At 56.4% G+C, this 21,758-nt stretch overlaps 1 protein-coding gene across 1 annotated transcript; it reads left to right on the top strand.

The window, feature by feature from the left end:
• The first annotated feature begins 103 nt into the window (after positions 1 to 103).
• Positions 104 to 21,643, top strand: tm9sf1 (transmembrane 9 superfamily member 1). Its single transcript, XM_080184072.1, is given in 7 exon segments — positions 104 to 489; positions 10,931 to 11,534; positions 15,642 to 15,827; positions 17,371 to 17,534; positions 17,536 to 17,645; positions 19,132 to 19,531; positions 21,170 to 21,643. Coding segments are annotated over 6 exon segments (1,815 nt in total). The 5' UTR covers positions 104 to 132; the 3' UTR covers positions 19,526 to 19,531; positions 21,170 to 21,643.
• The last annotated feature ends 115 nt before the right edge of the window (positions 21,644 to 21,758 follow it).

The following is a 21,758-nucleotide window of genomic DNA, read 5'->3' as shown; positions in this document are numbered from 1 at the left end:
ACTTCCGGCCGAATGTTTCCTAACTTCCGGTGGAGTTCCGGCCGTCCGCCGGGGCGGATGTCCGGTGACGTTTCCCATCACCCCTTGCAAGCGCGCACACATCATCACTTCCGGCGGTTGCTGGGTTCCAAGATGGCGGCGGCTGGGGGGTGCCCCTCTCTGCTCCCCGGCTCCCTCCCTATCCTCCTCTCCCTGTCCCTCCACTTCCTCCTGGCTCCGGGCGGCGCTCAGGGCGGCGGCGGCGGCCGCTACCAGCCCGGCGAGCCGGTCATCCTGTACGTCAACAAGGTGGGCCCCTACCACAACCCGCAGGAGACTTACCACTACTACCGACTGCCCGTCTGCCGGCCCCCCACCGTCCGCCACAAGAGCCTCAGCCTCGGCGAGGTGCTGGACGGCGACCGCATGGCCGAGAGCCTCTACCAGCTGGCCTTCCGGCGCAACCAGAGCAAGAAAGTGCTGTGCGACCTCAAACTGAGCCCCCAGCAGGTGAGGTAGAGGGGATTGGGCAAAGGAGGGGTGTGAGTGTGGGGGAGGGGGGGGGAAGGAGGGGTGTGAGTGTGGGGGAGGGGGGGGGAAGGAGGGGTGTGAGTGTGGGGGAGGGGGGGGGAAGGAGGGGTGTGAGTGTGGGGGAGGGGGGGGGAAGGAGGGGTGTGAGTGCGGGGGAGGGGGGGGGAAGGAGGGGAGTGAGTGCGGGGGAGGGGGGGGAAAGGAGGGGAGTGAGTGCGGGGCAGGGGGAGGGGGGGGAAAGGAGGGGAGTGAGTGCGGGGGAGGGGGGGGGAAGGAGGGGAGTGAGTGCGGGGGAGGGGGGGGGAAGGAGGGGAGTGAGTGCGGGGGAGGGGGGGGGAAGGAGGGGAGTGAGTGCGGGGGAGGGGGGGGGAAGGAGGGGAGTGAGTGAGTGTGGGGGAGGGGGGGGGAAGGAGGGGAGTGAGTGAGTGTGGGGGAGGGGGGGGAAGGAGGGGAGTGAGTGAGTGTGGGGGAGGGGGGGGAAGGAGGGGAGTGAGTGAGTGTGGGGGAGGGGGGGAAGGAGGGGAGTGAGTGAGTGTGGGGGAGGGGGGGGGAAGGAGGGGAGTGAGTGAGTGTGGGGGAGGGGGGGGAAGGAGGGGAGTGAGTGTGGGGGGGGGGGGAAGGAGGGGAGTGAGTGTGGGGGAGGGGGGGGAAGGAGGGGAGTGAGTGTGGGGGAGGGGGGGGAAGGAGGGGAGTGAGTGTGGGGGAGGGGGGGGAAGGAGGGGGGTGAGTGTGGGGAAGGAGGGGGGTGAGTGTGGGGGGGGGGGGTGAGTGCGGGGGAGGGGGGGGAAGGAGGGGAGTGAGTGCGGGGGAGGGGGGGGAAGGAGGGGAGTGAGTGCGGGGGAGGGGGGGGAAGGAGGGGAGTGAGTGCGGGGGAGGGGGGGAAGGAGGGGAGTGAGTGCGGGGGGGGGGAAGGAGGGGAGTGAGTGCGGGGGAGGGGGGGGAAGGAGGGGAGTGAGTGCGGGGAGGGGGGGGAAGGAGGGGAGTGAGTGCGGGGGAGGGGGGGGAAGGAGGGGAGTGAGTGCGGGGGAGGGGGGGGAAGGAGGGGAGTGAGTGCGGGGGAGGGGGGGGAAGGAGGGGAGTGAGTGCGGGGGAGGGGGGGGAAGGAGGGGAGTGAGTGCGGGGGAGGGGGGGAAGGAGGGGAGTGAGTGCGGGGGAGGGGGGGGAAGGAGGGGAGTGAGTGCGGGGGAGGCGGGGAAGGAGGGGAGTTGAGTGCGGGGGAGGCGGGGAAGGAGGGGAGTGAGTGAGTGTGGGGGAGGGGGGGGAAGGAGGGGAGTGAGTGTGGGGGGGGAAGGAGGGGAGTGAGTGAGTGTGGGGGAGGGGGGGAAGGAGGGGGGTGAGTGTGGGGAAGGAGGGGAGTGAGTGCGGGGGAGGGGGGGGAAGGAGGGGAGTGAGTGCGGGGGAGGCGGGGAAGGAGGGGAGTTGAGTGCGGGGGAGGCGGGGAAGGAGGGGAGTTGAGTGCGGGGGAGGCGGGGAAGGAGGGAGTTGAGTGCGGGGGAGGCGGGGAAGGAGGGGAGTGAGTGAGTGTGGGGGAGGGGGGGGAAGGAGGGGAGTGAGTGAGTGTGGGGGGGGGGGAAGGAGGGGAGTGAGTGAGTGTGGGGGAGGGGGGGGAAGGAGGGGAGTGAGTGAGTGTGGGGGAGGGGGGGGAAGGAGGGGAGTGAGTGAGTGTGGGGGAGGGGGGGGAAGGAGGGGAGTGAGTGTGGGGGAGGGGGGGAAGGAGGGGAGTGAGTGTGGGGGAGGGGGGGGAAGGAGGGGAGTGAGTGTGGGGGAGGGGGGGAAGGAGGGGAGTGAGTGTGGGGGAGGGGGGGGAAGGAGGGGAGTGAGTGTGGGGGAGGGGGGGGGAAGGAGGGGAGTGAGTGTGGGGGAGGGGGGGGAAGGAGGGGGGTGAGTGTGGGGAAGGAGGGGGGGAAGGAGGGGAGTGAGTGAGTGTGGGGGAGGGGGGGGAAGGAGGGGAGTGAGTGTGGGGGAGGGGGGGAAGGAGGGGAGTGAGTGTGGGGGAGGGGGGGAAGGAGGGGAGTGAGTGTGGGGGAGGGGGGGGAAGGAGGGGAGTGAGTGTGGGGGAGGGGGGGAAGGAGGGGAGTGAGTGTGGGGGAGGGGGGGGGAAGGAGGGGAGTGAGTGTGGGGGAGGGGGGGAAGGAGGGGGGTGAGTGTGGGGAAGGAGGGGGGTGAGTGTGGGGGGGGGGTGAGTGTGGGGGAGGGGGGGGAAGGAGGGGGGTGAGTGTGGGGAAGGAGGGGAGTGAGTGCGGGGGAGGGGGGGAAGGGGGGGTGGTGGGGGGGAGGGGGGAAGGAGGGGAGTTGAGTGCGGGGGAGGCGGGGAAGGAGGGGAGTTGAGTGCGGGGGAGGCGGGGAAGGAGGGGAGTTGAGTGCGGGGGAGGCGGGGAAGGAGGGGAGTTGAGTGCGGGGGAGGCGGGGAAGGAGGGGAGTTGAGTGCGGGGGAGGCGGGGAAGGAGGGGAGTTGAGTGCGGGGGAGGCGGGGAAGGAGGGGAGTTGAGTGCGGGGGAGGCGGGGAAGGAGGGGAGTGAGTGAGTGTGGGGGAGGGGGGGGGAAGGAGGGGAGTGAGTGAGTGTGGGGGGGGGGAAGGAGGGGAGTGAGTGAGTGTGGGGGAGGGGGGGGAAGGAGGGGAGTGAGTGAGTGTGGGGGAGGGGGGGGAAGGAGGGGAGTGAGTGAGTGTGGGGGAGGGGGGGGAAGGAGGGGAGTGAGTGTGGGGGAGGGGGGGAAGGAGGGGAGTGAGTGTGGGGGAGGGGGGGGAAGGAGGGGAGTGAGTGTGGGGGAGGGGGGGGAAGGAGGGGAGTGAGTGTGGGGGAGGGGGGGGAAGGAGGGGAGTGAGTGTGGGGGAGGGGGGGGGAAGGAGGGGAGTGAGTGTGGGGGAGGGGGGGGAAGGAGGGGGGTGAGTGTGGGGAAGGAGGGGGGTGAGTGTGGGGGGGGGGTGAGTGCGGGGGAGGGGGGGGAAGGAGGGGAGTGAGTGCGGGGGAGGGGGGGGGAAGGAGGGGAGTGAGTGCGGGGGAGGGGGGGGGAAGGAGGGGGGTGAGTGTGGGGAAGGAGGGGAGTGAGTGCGGGGGAGGGGGGGGAAGGAGGGGAGTGAGTGAGTGTGGGGGAGGGGGGGGAAGGAGGGGAGTGAGTGAGTGTGGGGGAGGGGGGGGAAGGAGGGGAGTGAGTGTGGGGGAGGGGGGAAGGAGGGGAGTGAGTGTGGGGGAGGGGGGGAAGGAGGGGAGTGAGTGTGGGGGAGGGGGGGAAGGAGGGGAGTGAGTGTGGGGGAGGGGGGGGGAAGGAGGGGAGTGAGTGTGGGGGAGGGGGGGGAAGGAGGGGGGTGAGTGTGGGGAAGGAGGGGGGTGAGTGTGGGGGGGGGGTGAGTGCGGGGGAGGGGGGGAAGGAGGGGAGTGAGTGCGGGGGAGGGGGGGAAGGAGGGGAGTGAGTGCGGGGGAGGGGGGGGGAAGGAGGGGAGTGAGTGCGGGGGAGGGGGGGGAAGGAGGGGAGTGAGTGCGGGGGAGGGGGGGGAAGGAGGGGAGTGAGTGCGGGGGAGGGGGGGGAAGGAGGGGAGTGAGTGCGGGGGAGGGGGGGGAAGGAGGGGAGTGAGTGCGGGGGAGGCGGGGAAGGAGGGGAGTTGAGTGCGGGGGAGGCGGGGAAGGAGGGGAGTTGAGTGCGGGGGAGGCGGGGAAGGAGGGGAGTTGAGTGCGGGGGAGGCGGGGAAGGAGGGGAGTTGAGTGCGGGGGAGGCGGGGAAGGAGGGGAGTGAGTGCGGGGGAGGCGGGGAAGGAGGGGAGTGAGTGCGGGGGAGGCGGGGAAGGAGGGGAGTTGAGTGCGGGGGAGGCGGGGAAGGAGGGGTGTTGAGTGCGGGGGAGGCGGGGAAGGAGGGGAGTTGAGTGCGGGGGAGGCGGGGAAGGAGGGGAGTGAGTGCGGGGGAGGCGGGGAAGGAGGGGAGTGAGTGCGGGGGAGGCGGGGAAGGAGGGGAGTGAGTGCGGGGGAGGCGGGGAGTGAGTGCGGGGGAGGCGGGGAAGGAGGGGAGTGAGTGCGGGGGAGGCGGGGAAGGAGGGGAGTTGAGTGCGGGGGAGGCGGGGAAGGAGGGGAGTTGAGTGCGGGGGAGGCGGGGAAGGAGGGGAGTTGAGTGCGGGGGAGGCGGGGAAGGAGGGGAGTGAGTGCGGGGGGAGTGAGTGTGGGGGAGGGGGGAGTGAGTGTGGGGGGGTGGGGGAGTGTGGGGGGGGTGGGGGAGTGTGGGGGGGGTGGGGGAGTGTGGGGGGGGTGGGGGAGTGTGGGGGGGGTGAGTGTGGGGGGGGTGGGGGGGGGTGAGGGAGTGTGGGGGGGTGAGGGAGTGTGGGGGAGGGGGAGGAGGGGAGTGGGCGTGGGGGAGGGGGGAGTGGGGGAGGGGGGAGTGGGGAAGGGGGGAGTGGGCGGGGGGGAGGGGGGCGGGGAGAGGGGGAGGAGCACGCGGGCGGAGGGGGAGGGGGCGGGCGAAGGGGGAGAGGAGGAGGAGGGGGCGGGCGGAGGGGGGAGGAGGAGGAGGAGGAGGGGGCGGGCGGAGGGGGGAGGAGGAGGAGGAGGGGGGGCGGGCGGAGGGGGAGAGGAGGAGGGGGCGGGGCGGGCGGAGGGGGAGAGGAGGGGGCGGGGCGGGCGGAGGGGGAGAGGAGGGGGCGGGGCGGGCGGAGGGGGAGAGGAGGGGCGGGGCGGGAGGAGGGGGAGAGGAGGAGGGGGCGGGGCGGGCGGAGGGAGAGAGGAGGAGGGGGCGGGGCGGGCGGAGGGAGAGAGGAGGAGGGGGCGGGGCGGGCGGAGGGGGAGAGGAGGAGGGGGCGCGGGCAGAGGGGGAGAGGAGGAGGAGGGAGGGTGGGAGGAGGGGGCGGGCGGGGGGGCAGAGGGAGGTGGGTTGGGGGGGATGGAGCTGCGGGGGGGGAGGAGGGGAGTGGGTGGAATGGGAGGGGGGTGTGTGGGCGAGTGGAGTGGGGGGAGAGGGTGGGGGAGGGGCGGCAGGTGTGAGTCTGGGTGTGGGGAAAGGGGAGAGTGAAGGGAGGGCAGGGGGGAGCGAGTGGTGGGTGGGAGGGGATTGAGGCAGGAGCGTAGGGGTGGGGGGCAGAGGGAGAATGGGGAGGGGGTAAGCATGGGCATGAGGATGGAGAGATGGGGTGGTGATGGTTGGGGGGGGGTGGCGGTGTTTGTAGACGGGAAGTGTGAGGGTGGTGGGTCGGAGGGCTGAGTGTGGCAGTGGTAGTAGACTGGGCTGGAGGAGGACTGATGGAAAATGAGTGGGCAGGCAGTGGGGGAGAGATGGGGATGGGGCCGGGGCAGGGGGGGCAGTGAGAGGAAAGGTGGAAGCAGAGAGGGAAAGGGCATGAAGGGAAGGGTGGGGGAGAGATGGAAGGGATGGAGGTAGAGGGGATGAGGGTAGTTGGGAGGAGTGGGTGGTCTTGCTGGGAGATGGAAGAAGAGGGCTGGGAAGCGAGGGGCTGGGTGGTGGGCGTGGTGGAAGAGGTGGGTGGTAGAAGGAGGGGGTGCAATGAGGGTGGTGGAAGGGTGGGGGAGAACTTAGGAGAGGGAGACGGAGGAGAAGTCGGGAGAAAGGCAGCATGATGTGGGAGGGGGAGGAGTGGGGGGTGTGAAGAGAGTGCTGAGATTTGATTTGATTTCAGCCTTCAGTACTATAATTCCCACGAAACCCATCTCCAAACTCTGTGGCCTAGGCCTCTGCACCTCCCTCTGTGACAGGATCCTGAACTTCCTAACTCACAGACCACAATCAGCACCTTCGATCATCCTCAACACCGGTGCCCCACAAGGCTGTCTCTCAGCCCCCTTATATATATTCCTTATATACCCAAGACTGTGCAGCTAAATTCCACTCCAATTCGATTTTCAGGTTTGCTGACGACACCATAGTGGGTCAGACCTCAAAACAATGACTGAGATAGAGAATCTGGTGAACTGGTGCGGCAGCAATAATCTCTCCTTCAATGTCAACGAAATGAAGCAGATTGTCATTGACTTCAGGAAGCATAAAGGAGAACGTGCCCCTGTCTACATCAATGGAGACAAAGTAGAAAGGGTTGAGAGCTTCATGTTTTTCAGTGTCCAGATCATCATCAACCTTTCCTGATCTCTCCCCCCTCCCATGCTGACACTATAGTTAAGAATGCCCACCAAAACCTCAGAAGACTTAAGGAAATTTGGCATGTCATCTATGACTCTCATCAACTTTTACAGATGCACCATAGAAAGCATTCTTTCTAGTTGTATCGCAGCTCGGTATGGGCTGCTGCTTTGCCCAGGACCACAAGGAACTACGAAGGGTTGTGAACGTCCATCACGCAAACCAGCCTACCATCCATTGACCCTGTCTACACTTCCCGCTGTCTCGGCAAAGCAGCCAGCATAACTAAAGACCCCACAGACCTCAGACATTCTCTCTCCCACCTTCAGTAAAAAGATACAAAAGTCTGAGGTCACGTACCAACCGACTGAAGAACACCACCTTCCCTGCTACTTCATATTAAGTTGATTTTTCTCTGCACCCTAGCTATGACTGTAACATTATATTCTGCACTCACTTGTTTCCTTCTCTATGAACGGCATGTTTAGTTTATGTAACGCACAAGAAACACTACTTTTCACTGAATACATGTGTCAATAATTCAAATCAAAATCAGTGTTGGGCTTCAGATATTTACAATGTATGATGGAGAAATGTTTAAGTTTGCTGATGATACCAAGGACACGGTGCTCGGTGGAAATGTTAGCTGTGTGGAAGACAGAGGTAGATGGAATGGAAGCTGTTGTGTAGGGTGTTGGTGAGGCCACAGCTGGAGTATTATGTGCAGTTTTGATGCCCTTGCTATAGACAGATCACAGCAAAGGTTTACCAGGCTGATTCCTGGGATGACAGGTCTGTTGTATGAGGAGAGACTAAGTCGGTTAGAATTATATTCACTGGAGTTTAGAAGAGTGAGGGGGGGATCTCATGGAAACTTATAAAATTCTAATAGGATTAGACAGGGTAGATTCAGAAAGAATATTCCCAGTGGTGGGGCGAGTCCCAAACTAGGGGTCATGGAACATTACAGCACAGTACAGGCCCTTCAGCCCTCGATGTAGTGTAGGCCCATCTAACCTATATTATTCCAGTATGTTAATCCAATGACCATTTAAATGCCCTTAGTGTTGGCGAGGCCACTACTGTTGCAGGCAGGGCATTCCACGCTCTTACTACTCTGAGTAAAGAACCTACCTTTGACATCAATCCTATATCTATCACCCCTCAATTTAAAACTATGTCCCTGGTGCTAGCCATCTCCATCTGAGGAAAAAGGCTCTCACTGTCCACCCTCTGATCCTCTTTTATGCCTTATTAAGTCACCTCTTAACCTTTTCTAACAAAAACAGCCTCAAGTCTCTGTCTTTCCTCATAAGACCTTCCCACCATACCAGGCAACATCCTGATGAACCTCCTCTGCACCCTTTACAATGCTTCCACATCCTTCCTATCATGCGGCAACCAGAACTGTACGCAATACTCCAAGTGCAGTCGCACCAGAGTTTCGTATAGCTGCAACGTGAACTCATGCTTCTGAAACTCAATCCCTCTACCAATAAAAGCTAACACACTGTATGCCTTCTTAACCCTATCAACCTGGGTACCAACTTTCAGGGATCTATGCACATGGACACCAAGATCTCTGCTCAACCACACTACCACGTCATTTACCATTAGCCCAGTATTCTGTATTCCTGTTACTCTTTCCAAAGTGAATCACTTCACACTTTTCTGCATTAAACTCCATTTGCCACCTCTCAGCCCAGCTCTGCAGCTTATCTATGTCTCTTTGTAACCTGAAACATACATTTGCACTGTCCACAACTCCACTGACTTTAGTATCATCCGCAAATTTACTACCCATCCTGCTACTCCCTCATCCAGGTCATTTATAAAAATGACAAATAGCAGTACAGTGCATAACTAGTAACTGAACTCCAGGATGAACATTTCCCATCAACCACCACCCTCTGTCTTTCAGCTAGCCAATTTCTGATCCAAACTGCTAAATCACCCTCAATTTTCTGCAATAGCTTACTGTGGGGAACTTTATCAAATGCTTTACTGAAATCCATGTACACCACATCAATTGCTTTACCCTCATCCACCTCTTTGGTCATCTTCTCAAAGAACTCAAAGTTTGTGAGGCACAACCTGCCCTTCACAAAACTGCGCTTACTATCCCTAATCAAATTATTCCTTTCTAGATGATTATAAATCCTATCTCTTATAATCCTTTCCAAAACTTTGCCCACAGCAGAGGTAAGGTTCACTGGTCTATAATTACCAGGGTTGTCTCTACTCCCCTTGAACAAGGGAACAACATTTGCTATCCTTCAGTCTGGCAATACTCCTGTAAACAATGACAACCTAAAGATCAAAGCCAAAGGCTCTGCAATCTCCTCCCTAGCATCCCAGAGAATCCTAGGATAAAACCCATCCAGCCCAGGGGATTTATCTATTTTCACACTTTCCAGTAACGTCACCTCCTTCTGAACCTCAAACCCGTCTAGTCTAATAGCCTGTATCTCAGTATTCCCCTTAACAACATTGTCTTTTTCCTGTGTGAATACTGATGAAAAATATTCATTTAGCGCCTCTCCTATCTCTTCGGACTCCACGCACAACTTCCCACTACTATCCTCAACTGGCCCTAATCTTACCCTAGTCATTCTTTCATACCTGACGTACCTGTAGAAAGCTTTAGGGTTTTCCTTGATCCTCCCTGCCAAAGACTTCTCATGTCCCCTCCTGGCTCCTCTTAGTTCTCTCTTTAGGTCATTCCTGGCCAACTTGTAACACTCAAGCGCGCTAACTGAGCCTTCATGTATCATCTTGACATAAGTCTCCTTCTTCCTCTTCACAAGTCATTCAACTTCTTTAGTAAACCATGGTTCCCTCTCTCGACCACTTCCTCCCTGCCTGGTAGGTACATACTTATCAAGGACACGCAGTAGCCATTCCCTGAACAAGTTCCACATTTCAATTGTGCCCATGCTCTGCAGTTTCCTTCCACATCCTAATTCTCACCTGATCGCATCATAATTTCCTTTCCCTCAACTATAACTCTTGCTCTGTGGTATATATGTATTCCTTTCCATCGCTAATGTAAATGTAATCGAATTGTGGTCACTATTACCAAAGTGTTTACCTACCTCCAAATCTTAACACCTGGCCTGGTTTATTACCCAGTGCCAAATCCAATGTGGCCTCACCTCATGGTTTGAGAATAAGGGGTAAAACCTTTTAGAACTGAGGTGAGGCAAGATTTCTTCACCCAGAGAGGGATGAACATGTGGAATTCACTATGACAGAAAGCAGTTGAGGCCAAAATGTTGCGATTGAGGAAAAAATTCAATATAGCTCTTGGGGCTAAAGGAATCGAGATGTGGGGGGGAGGGGGGGGGGATCCAGATGTTGAATTCAATGATCATAATGAATAGTGGAACAGGCTCAAAAAGCTGAATGACCTACTGCTTCTAGTTTCTATGGAGGATACACATGAGGGAATGTGAGATGTGTGGGTGGCATAGTGGTTAGCACTGTTGCCTCACAGCGCCAGAGGCCCGGATTCAATTTCGGCCTTAGGTCAGTGTGCAGAATTTGCACATTCTCCCTGTATCTGCTTGGGTTTCCTCCCACAGTCCAAAGATGTGTGGGTTAGGTTGATTGGCTATGATAAATTGACCCTAGTGTTGGGGGATTAATAGTGTGACTGTGTGGGGTTACGGGGATAGGGTCGGGGTGGGATTGTGGTTGGTGCAGACTTGATGGGCTGAATGGCTGCCTCCTGCACTGTAGGGATTCTATGATGCATAGGAAATGTGAGCTGCGTAAAGGACATGTTTGATTTGATTTATTATTGTTACATATTGGTATATGGCTAATGCACTATACAGACAAAGCATACCATTTAGAGAAGGAAGGGAGAGAGCGCAGAATGTAGTGTTACAGTCATAGCTAGTGTGTAGAGAAAGATCAACTTAATAGAATGTAGGTCCATTCAAAAGTCTGATGGCAGCAGGGCAGAAGCTGTCCTTGACTTGGTTGGTACGTGACCTCAGACTTTTATATCTTATTCCTGGTGGAAGAGAGAATATCTGGGGTGCGTGGGGTCCCTGATGATGCTGGCTGCTTTCCTGAGGCAGAGTCAATGGATGGAGGCTGGTTTGCTTGACGGACTGGGCTTTGTTCAAGAACCTTTGTAGTTTCTTGTGGTCTCAGAGCAGGAGCCCATACCAAGCTGTGATACAACCAAAAAGAATGCTTTCTATGGTGTTATCTGTAAAAGTTGGTGAGAGTCGTAGTGGATGTACCAAATTTCCTTTGCATCTGGAGAAATGTGAGTTGTTGGAAAGTTCACAACGGTTTTTTTCCCCTCTGACTCTCCCTCCCGACCCCTACCATGCAGATCGAGGAGCTGAAGGAGGCCATCGAGGAACTGTACTACTTTGAGTTCGTCCTGGACGACATCCCCATCCGGGGCTTTGTGGGCTACCTGGAAGAGAGCGGCTTCCTGCCCCACACGCACAAGATCGGCCTGTGGACCCACCTGGACTTCCACGTGGAGTTCAATGGCGACCGAATCATCCACGCCAACGTCAGTGTGCGCGACGCCAAGCCCTACAGCCTGGACGACCTGCGGGCCCCCACCAGCATGGCACACACCTACAGTGTCTTCTGGCACGAGACCAGCTTCCCGTATGAGCGGCGGGGGGAGCGCCTACGTGACTCCAGCTTCTTCCCGCGCACGCTAGAGATCCACTGGCTCTCCATCATCAACTCCATGGTGCTGGTCTTCCTGCTGACGGGCTTTGTGGTCATCATCCTCATGCGGGTGCTGCGCAATGACTTTGCCCGTTACAACCTGGAGGAGGAGGCTGTGGCCGACGATTTCGACCAGGCCGACAACGGCTGGAAGATTATCCACACCGACGTCTTCCGCTTCCCGCCACACAAGAGCCTCCTCTGCTCCGTCCTGGGCGTCGGCGCCCAGTTCCTGGCCCTGGGAACAGGTGAGCCGCGCGGGCGGGAAGGGGAGGCGAAGGCTCCGTTAATGGCACGATGGTCAGCACTCGTGCCTCTCAGCACCAGGGACCCGGGTTTGACTCCAGGCTTGGGACACTGCGCCTGCGTGCGGTTTGCACGTTCTCCCTGCGTCTCAGTGGGTTTCCTCCCACAGTCCAAAGATGTGCACATGAGATGAATTGGCCTTGTGATATTACCCCTTAGTCCGGGGGAGTAGCTCGGGTAAATGAAAGGAGTTATGGGGATAGGGCCTGGGTGAGATTGCAGTCAGTGCAGATTCAATGGGCCGAATGGTGGCTTCCTGCACTGCACGGATTCTATGATTGCGTTACTGTCCCCAGCCCCCCCCCGGCCGTTCTTTCTCTTTTTTCTCTCCCCCCCCCCCCCACCCCGTTCCTTCCCTTCTCTTCCCCCCCCCCCCCCACCCCGTTCCTTCCCTTCTCTTCCCTCCCCCCACCCCGTTCCTTCCCTTCTCTTCCCTCCCCCCACCCCGTTCCTTCCCTTCTCTTCCCCCCCCCCACCCCGTTCCTTCCCTTCTCTTCCCCCCCCCCACCCCGTTCCTTCCCTTCTCTTCCCCCCCCCACCCCGTTCCTTTCCTTCTCTTCCCCCCCCACCCCGTTCCTTTCCTTCTCTTCCCCCCCCCCACCCCGTTCCTTCCCTTCTCTTCCCCCCCCACCCCGTTCCTTCCCTCCTCTTCCCCACCCCGTTCCTTCCCTTCTCTTCCCCCCCCCCCACCCCGTTCCTTCCCTTCCCTTCTCTCCCCCCCACCCCGTTCCTTCCCTTCTCTCTCCCCCCCCACCCCATTCCTTCCCTCCTCTTCCCCCCCCCCCACCCCGTTCCTTCTCTCCCCCCCCACCCCGTTCCTTCCCTCCTCTTCCCCCCCCCCCCACCCCGTTCCTTCCCTCCTCTTCCCCCCCCCACCCCGTTCCTTCCCTTCTCTTCCCTCCCCCCACCCCGTTCCTTCCCTTCTCTCTCCATAGTACAGGGCGGGAGCAGAGGGTGTGGGTGGTATTAAGAGGATGGAAGGGGCTCAGAGTGGATGCTGCTGTTGTCTGAGTGCCTCTTGAGGCAAAGACCTCTGTATTGAGAAACCCGTTCTGCTGGTTCACAGTGGGCGGTGCCAGTTTATGAAAGGCTCCTTTGCGAACAGGTTGATTGCGTGTGCTTCTGTCACGCACACAGCCAGCGAGAAGCTCACAGCAGCAAACAGGGCTTCCCTGAGTGCAGCAGACCTGACTTGCAAACTGGCCGACCTGTACCAAAAGAATCGTTCACAGAACCCCCGCAGTTCAGGAGGAGGCCATTCAACCCATTGAGTCTGCCCCCACTCTTACCCAGACTTATCACGTAACCCCATGTATTTATCCCACTAATCCCCATTACCTCCATCTTTGGACAATAAGGGGCAATTTAGCATGGCCAATCTACCCAAACTGCACATCTTTGGACACCAAGGGATTGATCTGGGAAAAAAATCACACTATCAAAGTTTTCCCTCCTGTACTCATCATAAAGCAGGAAATTATCAACAGTAAAGTTGATAGGGGGCGGGGACACAAATTTATACCACATGAGGGAGATTGGTCAGCAAGTGGACCCTGGTGGAGGTGCAGCCATGGCGAATGCAGCATGGACTGTAAACTGTCTAGACAGCGCGTCTGTCTGTCTGTCTGGGAAGTTAACAGTTACATGCCCAGATAGACTGCATGTCTCGTATCAAGCCGTACCTGGCCACTCCCTAAGGGCGGTGGGGGTCTATACTGCAACAACGCTTGCTTGCAAAAAACCCGAAGCTGAGCAACCCTGATCGTGTTTAGAATTGCACTGTGCCTTTTGAGATTGTCGGTCTGGCTGGCTTACTCATGCCGAAAGCACCCAGTATTTCTGAACAGGGTGCAATGCCCTTTGTGGGCAAGGAGGATAGATAGAGGGAAACTTGTAGATATATTGGTGTATTTCAATTTCCAAGAGGCATTTGACGGGGTGCCACATAAAAGACTGGTACGTAACAAAAGACCCCCTGGAATTAGTCATAGAGGTTTACGGCACGGGAACAGTCCTTTGGCCCAACTTGTCCATGCTGTCCAGTTTTTACCACTAGTTCCAATTGCCTGTGTTTGGCCCATATTTCTCTGTATCCATCTTACCCATGTAACTGTCTGAATGCTTTTTCAAAGACAAAATTGTACCCGTCTTTACTATTATTTCTGGCAGCCTGTTCCAGACACACTCCATCCCCTGTGTGAAAAAGTTGCTTCTCTGGACACTTTTCTATCTCTCCCCTCTCACCTTAAACCTATGCCCTCTAGTTTTAGACTCCCGTACTTCTGGGAAAATATATTGACTAGCTAGCTGATCTATGCTCCTCGTTATTGTATAGACTTCTATAAGATCATCTCGAAGTCTCCTGCACTCCAGGGAAAAAAAAGCCCCAGTCTATCCAGTCCCTCTTTTTAATTCAAGCTATCAAGTCCCAGTACAATCCTAGTAAATCTTTTCTGCACTGTTTCTAGTTTAATAATCCTTTCTATAATAGGGTGACCAGAACTGTACACACAGTGTGGCCTTACCAATGTCTTGTACACCTTCAACAAAACGTCCCAACCTGTGTATTCAATGTTCTAATGTGGAGATGCTGGCGTTGGACTGGGATAAACACGGTAAGAAGTCTCTCAACACCAAGTTTAAGTCCAACAGGTTTATTTGGTAGTAAATGCCACAAGCTTTCAGAGCGCTGCTCCTTCGTCAGGTGAGTGGAGTTCTGATCAGAAACAGAGCATATAAAGGCACACACTCAGTTTACAGAATACTGATTAGAATGTGAGTCTTTACAGCTAATCAAGTCTTAAAGGTGCAGACAATGTCAGTGGAAGATAGCATTAAGCATAGGTTGAAGAGATGTGTATTGTCTCCAGACAGGACAGTAAGTGAGATGTTCAAGTTCAGGCAAGTCATGGGGGTTACAAATAGTGTGACATGAACCCAAGTTTCCAGTTGAAGCCGTCCTTGTGTGCAGAACTTGGCTATCAGTCTCTGTTCGGCGGCTCTGCGCTGTCGTGTCGTGAAGGCCGCCTTGGAGAACGTTTACCCGAAGATCAGAGGCCGAATGTCCGTGACCGCTGAAGTGTTCACCAGTGGAAAGGGAACGGTCTTGCCTGGTGATTGTCGAGCGGTATTTGTTCATCCGTTGTCGTAGCGTCTGCGTGATCTCCCCAGTGTACCATGCTTCGGGACATCCTTTCTTGCAGCGTATCAGGTGGACGATGTTGGCCGCATTGTAAGAGTATGTACTGTGCACCTGGTGGATGGTGTTCTCATGTGAGATGATGTCATCCGTGTCGATGATCCGGCAGGTCTTGCAGAGGTTGCTGTGGCAGGGTTGTGTGGTTTTGTGGTCACTGTTCTCCTGAAGGCTGGGTAGTTTGCTGCAGACAATGATCTGTTTGAGGTTGTGTGATTGTTTGAAGGCAAGAAGTGGGGGTGGCCTTAGCAAGATGTTATGAAGACAAACGTGTTGACTCCGGAGAAGATATCGTAGCTTCTCTGCTCCGGGGAAGTACTGGATGATGAAGGGTACTCTGTCCACTGTGTCCCATGTTTGTCTTCTGAAGTCGATGCGGTTTTTCGCTGTGGGGCGTTGGAACTGTCGATCGATGAGTTGAGTGCCATGTTCTGTTCTTATGAGGGCATCTTTCAACGTCTGGAGGTGTTTGTTGCTATCCTCCTTATCTGAGCAGATCCTGTGTATACGGAGGGCTTGTCCATAGGGGATGGCTTCTTTAACGTGTTTAGGGTGGAAGCTGGAGAAGTGGAGCATTGAGAGATTATCTGTGGGCTCACTATCGCAAGCCTGTGGCGTTTACTATCAAATAAACCTATTTAACCTGGTGTTTGAGACTTCTTACTGTGTTCAACGTTCTGACCAATGAAACCAAGCATGTTTTGTCTGTATTATGTGCAAGAAACAATATTTTTCACTATATCCTAATGCAACAATAAATCAAATCAAATCCTCTCTCCTCCGAATCTCAATTACCCACCGTGATCTGGCTCCCTCCTCTCTTTTCCCACACCCCCTCCTCTGTTCCCTACAGGTATCATTGTCATGGCATTGCTAGGGATGTTCAACGTCCATCGTCATGGTGCCATCAACTCGGCAGCCATCTTGCTCTACGCCTTGACCTGCTGCATCTCCGGCTACATCTCCAGCAACTTCTACCGCAAGATCGGTGGCGAGCGGTGGGTCTGGAACATCGTCCTCACCACCAGTCTCTTCTCTGGTAAGGTGACTGTTTATTGGTCACAAGTTGGCTTACATTAACACTGTAACTAAGTTACTGTTCAAATCCCCTAGTTGCCACACTTGAGCATCTGTTCGGTACACTGAGGGAGAATTTAGTACGGCCAGTGCACCAAACCAGCACGTCTTTCAGACTATGGGAGGAAGCCGGAGCTTCCAGGTGGAAACTCGCACAGACATGGGGGGAACATGCAGACTCCGCAGACAGTGGATTGAACCTGAGTCCGTGGCACTGTTAGGTAGCAGTACTAATCACAGTGCCGCCCCAATTGGAATTGGAGGATTGGGGAAGGATAAGGCAGCTGGAGGAGATCCCAGAGATTTGCGTGGGTCAGGGACACGGCTGAGGGGTAACGGGACTCAATGTGAACTGGAACAAGGGGGGCAATGGGTTTGCAGTGAGCTTGTGTTTATGGAGGGGGGAGTCATTGGGAAGGGTCGGGGTGGGTGGGCACTGGAATGAGAGAGCAGTCAGGATAGTGTTGAGTGCGGAGGTGTCACTGGGACGGGTGAAGGTTTCCACAGAGGAATAGCTGGGTCGGGTGGCGTGGCGGGGCTGGAGTGGGTGTAATAGAGGGGAATAGCGGCTGATAGTGCAGCACTGACCTGAATGCACACTGAATTCAAATTGACACCTCTCACTCTATCTCCATTCCCAACTCCCCCTCCCCTCTCTCCTCTCTCCCTTCCTCCCCCCCCACCACGCTCTCTCTCCCTTCCTCCCCCCCACCACGCTCTCTCTCCCTTCCTCCCCCCCCACCACGCTCTCTCTCCCTTCCTCCCCCCCCACCACGCTCTCTCTCCCTTCCTCCCCCCCCACCACACTCTCTCTCCCTTCTCCCTTCCTCCCCCCCCCACCACACTCTCTCTCCCTTCCTCCCCCCCCACCACGCTCTCTCTCCCTTCCTCCCCCCCCACCACGCTCTCTCTCCCTTCCTCCCCCCCCCACCACGCTCTCTCTCCCTTCCTCCCCCCCCCACCACGCTCTCTCTCCCTTCCTCCCCCCCCCACCACGCTCTCTCTCCCTTCCTCCCCCCCCACCACGCTCTCTCTCCCTTCCTCCCCCCCCACCACGCTCTCTCTCCCTTCCTCCCCCCCCACCACGCTCTCTCTCCCTTCCTCCCCCCCCACCACGCTCTCTCTCCCTTCCTCCCCCCCCACCACGCTCTCTCTCCCTTCCTCCCCCCCCACCACGCTCTCTCTCCCTTCCTCCCCCCCCACCACGCTCTCTCTCCCTTCCTCCCCCCCCACCACGCTCTCTCTCCCTTCCTCCCCCCCCACCACGCTCTCTCTCCCTTCCTCCCCCCCCACCACGCTCTCTCTCCCTTCCTCCCCCCCCACCACGCTCTCTCTCCCTTCCTCCCCCCCCACCACGCTCTCTCTCCCTTCCTCCCCCCCCACCACGCTCTCTCCCCCCCCACGCTCTCCCTTCTCCCTCCCCACCCCCCCATGCTCGCTCTCTCTCCCTTCTCCCTGCCCCCACGCTCTCTCTCCTTACCCCCCCCCCCACCCCACTGCCACAGCTCCTTTCTTCCTGACCTGGAGTGTTGTCAACACGGTGCACTGGGCCAACGGCTCCACCCACGCCCTGCCAGTCACCACCATCCTGCTGCTACTTACCGTCTGGCTACTGGTGGGCTTCCCTCTCACCGTCATCGGCGGCATCTTCGGCAAGAACAGCGCCACCCGGCTTCGACGCGCCCTGCCGCACCAAGAACATCTCCCGGGAGATCCCACCACAGCCCTGGTACAAGTGCATCCTGGTCCACATGACCATCGGTGGCTTCCTGCCCTTCAGGTTGGTTCTTTCTCCATTGGCCCACCTCCCCCCCCCCCCCCTCCTCCCCGCAGCCCATCCTGATTACACGAGGCTGGAATTGAACCCTGGTCCTTGATGCCATGAGGCAACAATGCTGATGTTCTGGGGGACCTGGGTTCGAATCCCGCCAAGACAGATGGTGGAATTTGAATTCAATCTTTATTAAAAAAAAGCCCATCTGGTTCACTAATGTCCTTTAGGGAAGGAAATAGAATAAAGAACATTGCAGCACAAAGACAGGCCCTTGGACCTCCGAGTCTGGACTGATCATGAGGCACTAACTAAACTAAGTGTGCAGGCATTGAAGGCAAATGGTATGTTGGCCTTTATATTGAGAGGATTTGAGTTTTGGACTTGGGATATGTTGCTGCAATTGTATAGGGTGTTGGTGAGGCCACAGCTGGAGTATTGTGTGCAGTTTTGGTGTCCTTATCTGAGGAAGAACCTCTTTGCTATGGAGGGAGTGCAGTGAAGGTTTACCAGGCTGATTCCTGGGATGGCAGGTCTGTCTTACGAGGAGACACTAAGTCAGTTAGGATTATATTCACTGGAGTTTAGAAGAGTGAGAGGAGATTTCATAGAAACTTATAAAATTCTAACAGGGCTAGACAGGGTAGATTCAGAAAGAGTGTTCCCGATGGTGGGGGAGGATAAAGGATTGAGATGAGGAGAAATTTCTTCTCCCAGAGGGTGGTGCATGTGTGGAATTCACTCCCACAGAAAGCGAGGGCCAAATGTTGTGATTTTTGAGAAGAAATTGGATACAGCTCTTGGGGCTAAAGAGATCAAGGGATATGGGGGGAAAGCAGGATATTGAATTTGATGATCAGCCATTATAATGAATGGTGGAGCAGGATTGAAGGGCCAAATGGCCTCCCCTTCTCCTATTTTCCATGTTTCTACATCAGTGCCACAAGCGGTGGGAGATCAAAATTGCAGTAGAACAGGGGAACTGTTTACAATCCTTTTGGGGTATAAAGAGGCTGCAATACCAGTGGTGCTGCAGGTCAGAATTACAGGGGAGGGTTTGCACTGCTCTGGTTTACAAAGAGGCCATTGATGGCTGGAGGTCAGACTTGCAGGGCAGGTTTGGTCAAGCCCTGGCTCCCAGCCCAAGACTATCTCGAAGCATTTTGTGGCCAGTGAGGTGGTGGTGGTGTCGGAGTAACGTCAATGGGCTGGTAATCCAGAGGCCCCTTCGGACACGAGTTCAAATCCCACTATGGCAGCTGGTGGTGTTTAAATTCAATTGACGTTTCAGTGAACAAAAATGTGGAATTATATAAAGCTGGTCTCTGACTATCATTGTTTAAAAACTGATCTCTCTGTGCTTTCATTCCCCCCACCCCCCCTCCCCGTCTCCCCTTCTCTTTCATTCTCCCCTTCTCTTTCATCACCCCCCTCCCCCGTCTCCCCTTCTTTCAATTCCCCTGCCCCCCCCCCCCCCCCCCCCTTCTCTCTGTAGTGCCATATCAGTGGAGCTGTACTACATCTTTGCCACCATGTGGGGCCGGGAGCAGTACACGCTGTACGGGATCCTCTTCATTGTCTTCGCCATCCTGCTGAGTGTCAGTGCCTGCATCTCCATCGCCCTCACTTACTTCCAGCTCTCGAGCGAGGACTACCGCTGGTGGTGGAGGTCAGTCTTCAGCACTGGCTCCACTGGTTTCTTCATGTTCCTCTACTCTGTCTTCTATTACTTCAAGCGCTCTAACATGTCGGGAATGGTGCAGACTCTGGAGTTCTTCGGATACTCCTTCCTCACCTGCTACGTCTTCTTCCTCATGCTGGGCTCTGTTTCCTTCTTCGCCTCGCTGCAGTTCATCCGCTACATCTACGTCAACCTCAAAATGGACTGACCTCAGGTAAGCCCCTCCTCTGTGTGCCTCAAGTTAACCCCACTCTTCTCCCCCTCCTCACCCGCCAACCCCCCCAGCGCCCTGTCCCCAGACCGCCCCCCCCTCAACACCAGGTTCACAATATTCCAGATGCAGCCTCACTGGTACTGTCCACAATACTCCAGCTATGGTCTTAACCCCAGTCTGTTAAGATCTTAGTGTCCTCGTGCATCAATCACTGAAAGTGAGTGTGCAGGTACAGCAGGCTGTAAAGAAGGTAAATGGTATGTTGGCCTTCATAGAGCAGATCTGAGTATAGGGATCTTTTTACTACAATTGTACAGGCGTTGGTGAGGTATTGCGTGCGGTTTTGGTCTCAGAAAAGTGCAGCGCAGGAACAGGCCCTTCGGTCCTCCAAGCCCATGCTGATCATGATGCCCTTCTGAATGCCTCTCTTCCCTCCCTATTCCTGTATCCATCCAGATACCTCTTAAATGCTGCTAACGTGTCTGCTTCCACCGCCTCCCCTGGCAGCGCCTTCCAGGCACCCACCACACTTTGCGTGAGTTTTTCACCCTGCACGTCTCCCTTAAACTTTCCCCCCCTCACTTTGAACCTTGCTCCCTTGTAATTGACACTTCCACCTTGGGGGGGGGCGGGTGGAAAAGCATCTGATGATCCCACCCTATCTATGCCCTTCATAATTTTGTACACCTCAATCAGGTCTCCCCTCAACCTCAGTCGTGCCAGTGAAAACAATCTGAGCTTATTCAACCTCTCCCCATAGTCAATGGCACCTGAGACCAGGTAATATCCTGGTGAACCTTCTTTGCGCTCTCTCCAAAGCTTCCACGTCCTTCTAGTGGTGTGGTGACCCAGAACTGCACGCAGTGCTCCAGATGCAGCCTCACCAACATTTTATGTAACTACAACATGACTTCCCAACTCTTGTACTCAGTGCCCTGGCTGATGAAGGAAGGTAAGAAAGCACGCTGCGTGCTTTCTGAATGACCTTGGCCACCTGTGTTGTCACTTTTAGGGAACGGTGGACTTGCATGCCCAGATCCCCTCTGATCCTCTAGCTCCTTATCTGAGGAAAGATGCTCTTGCTCTCGAGGGAGTGCAGAGAAGGTTTACCAGGCTGATTCCTGGGATGGCAGGACTGACGTACGATGAGAGATTGAGTCTCTTAGAATTGTATTCAGTGTGAGAGGAGATCTCATAGAAACCTATAAAATTCTAACAGGATTAGTTTCTTTACTTTTTTAGTTATTTATTATCGTCACAAGTAGGCTTACGTTAACACTGCAATGAAGTTACTGTGAAAATCCCCTCGATGCCACACTCTGGTGCCTGTTCGGGGTACACTGAGGGAGAATTTAGCACGGCCAATCCACCTAACCCGCACGTCTTTCAGACTGTTGGAGGAAACTCACGCAGACACTGGGAGAACATGCATTCTCCACACAGTGACCCAAACTGGGGATCAAACCCAGGTCCCTGGAGCTGTAAAGCAGCAGTGCTAACCACTGTGCCACCCTGCTTCAGTTGGAAAGGACAATTGGGTACAGGCAAAAAAGCTTCTCCTCGCAGAAGAATCCATTTAAAAAATAGACTCTAACTTTGACACCTGTGTGTTATTTTCTTTTTCTTTCTTTGTGGCAGGCAAATCAGAAAACTGACCCCCCCCAACACAGCGTCGCTGAGACCGAGAGGGGGTACGATCCAGCGCCCACACCCCTGGCTGTGGAACGTTCTGGAATTCTTGACACTTCGGATCACCCCTGGTTCTTCTGCGAGCGAGTGTGCGTGCGAGGAGCGGTGCACGGTTGTAACATATGTAACATTATAAATACTATAAAATGATGGGAGTGGGGGGGGGGTGGAATTGGGCTGGGTTGTGAAATTTTATAAACTGCAAAATGGCTTGTAAATTGGGGTCTAGGTTCTTTTTGTACAGACAGCTTTTGCCTTGTGCCTCCTGATTTCTCTCCTTCTGTCCTGCTCCAATCATTTAACTTCATCGCAAAGAACAGAATTTTGCCACATTTGCGGATTTCAGGGAAGGCTGTCAGTTCCTGGGATCGGGACAGTGGTTCAGGAATCTCGCCCCTTCTGCCCCCCCCCCCGCGTGTGTGTGTGTGTGTGTGTGTGTATATCTCGCCATCTTTTGAAGCTATCTTTTATGATAATAAAAAACTTAATTTTCCTCCTGATGTGTAGGTGGTGTGACCATGTTGACAGACTTGGCGAG

The sequence above is a fragment of the Carcharhinus amblyrhynchos genome, unplaced genomic scaffold (assembly GCF_965287045.1).
Source record: "Carcharhinus amblyrhynchos unplaced genomic scaffold, sCarAmb.v2.hapA scaffold_548, whole genome shotgun sequence".
Classification (NCBI taxonomy): domain Eukaryota; kingdom Metazoa; phylum Chordata; class Chondrichthyes; order Carcharhiniformes; family Carcharhinidae; genus Carcharhinus; species Carcharhinus amblyrhynchos.
The sequence above is the reverse complement of the archived record's forward strand: the minus strand, read 5'-3'. Positions and strand labels throughout refer to the sequence as shown.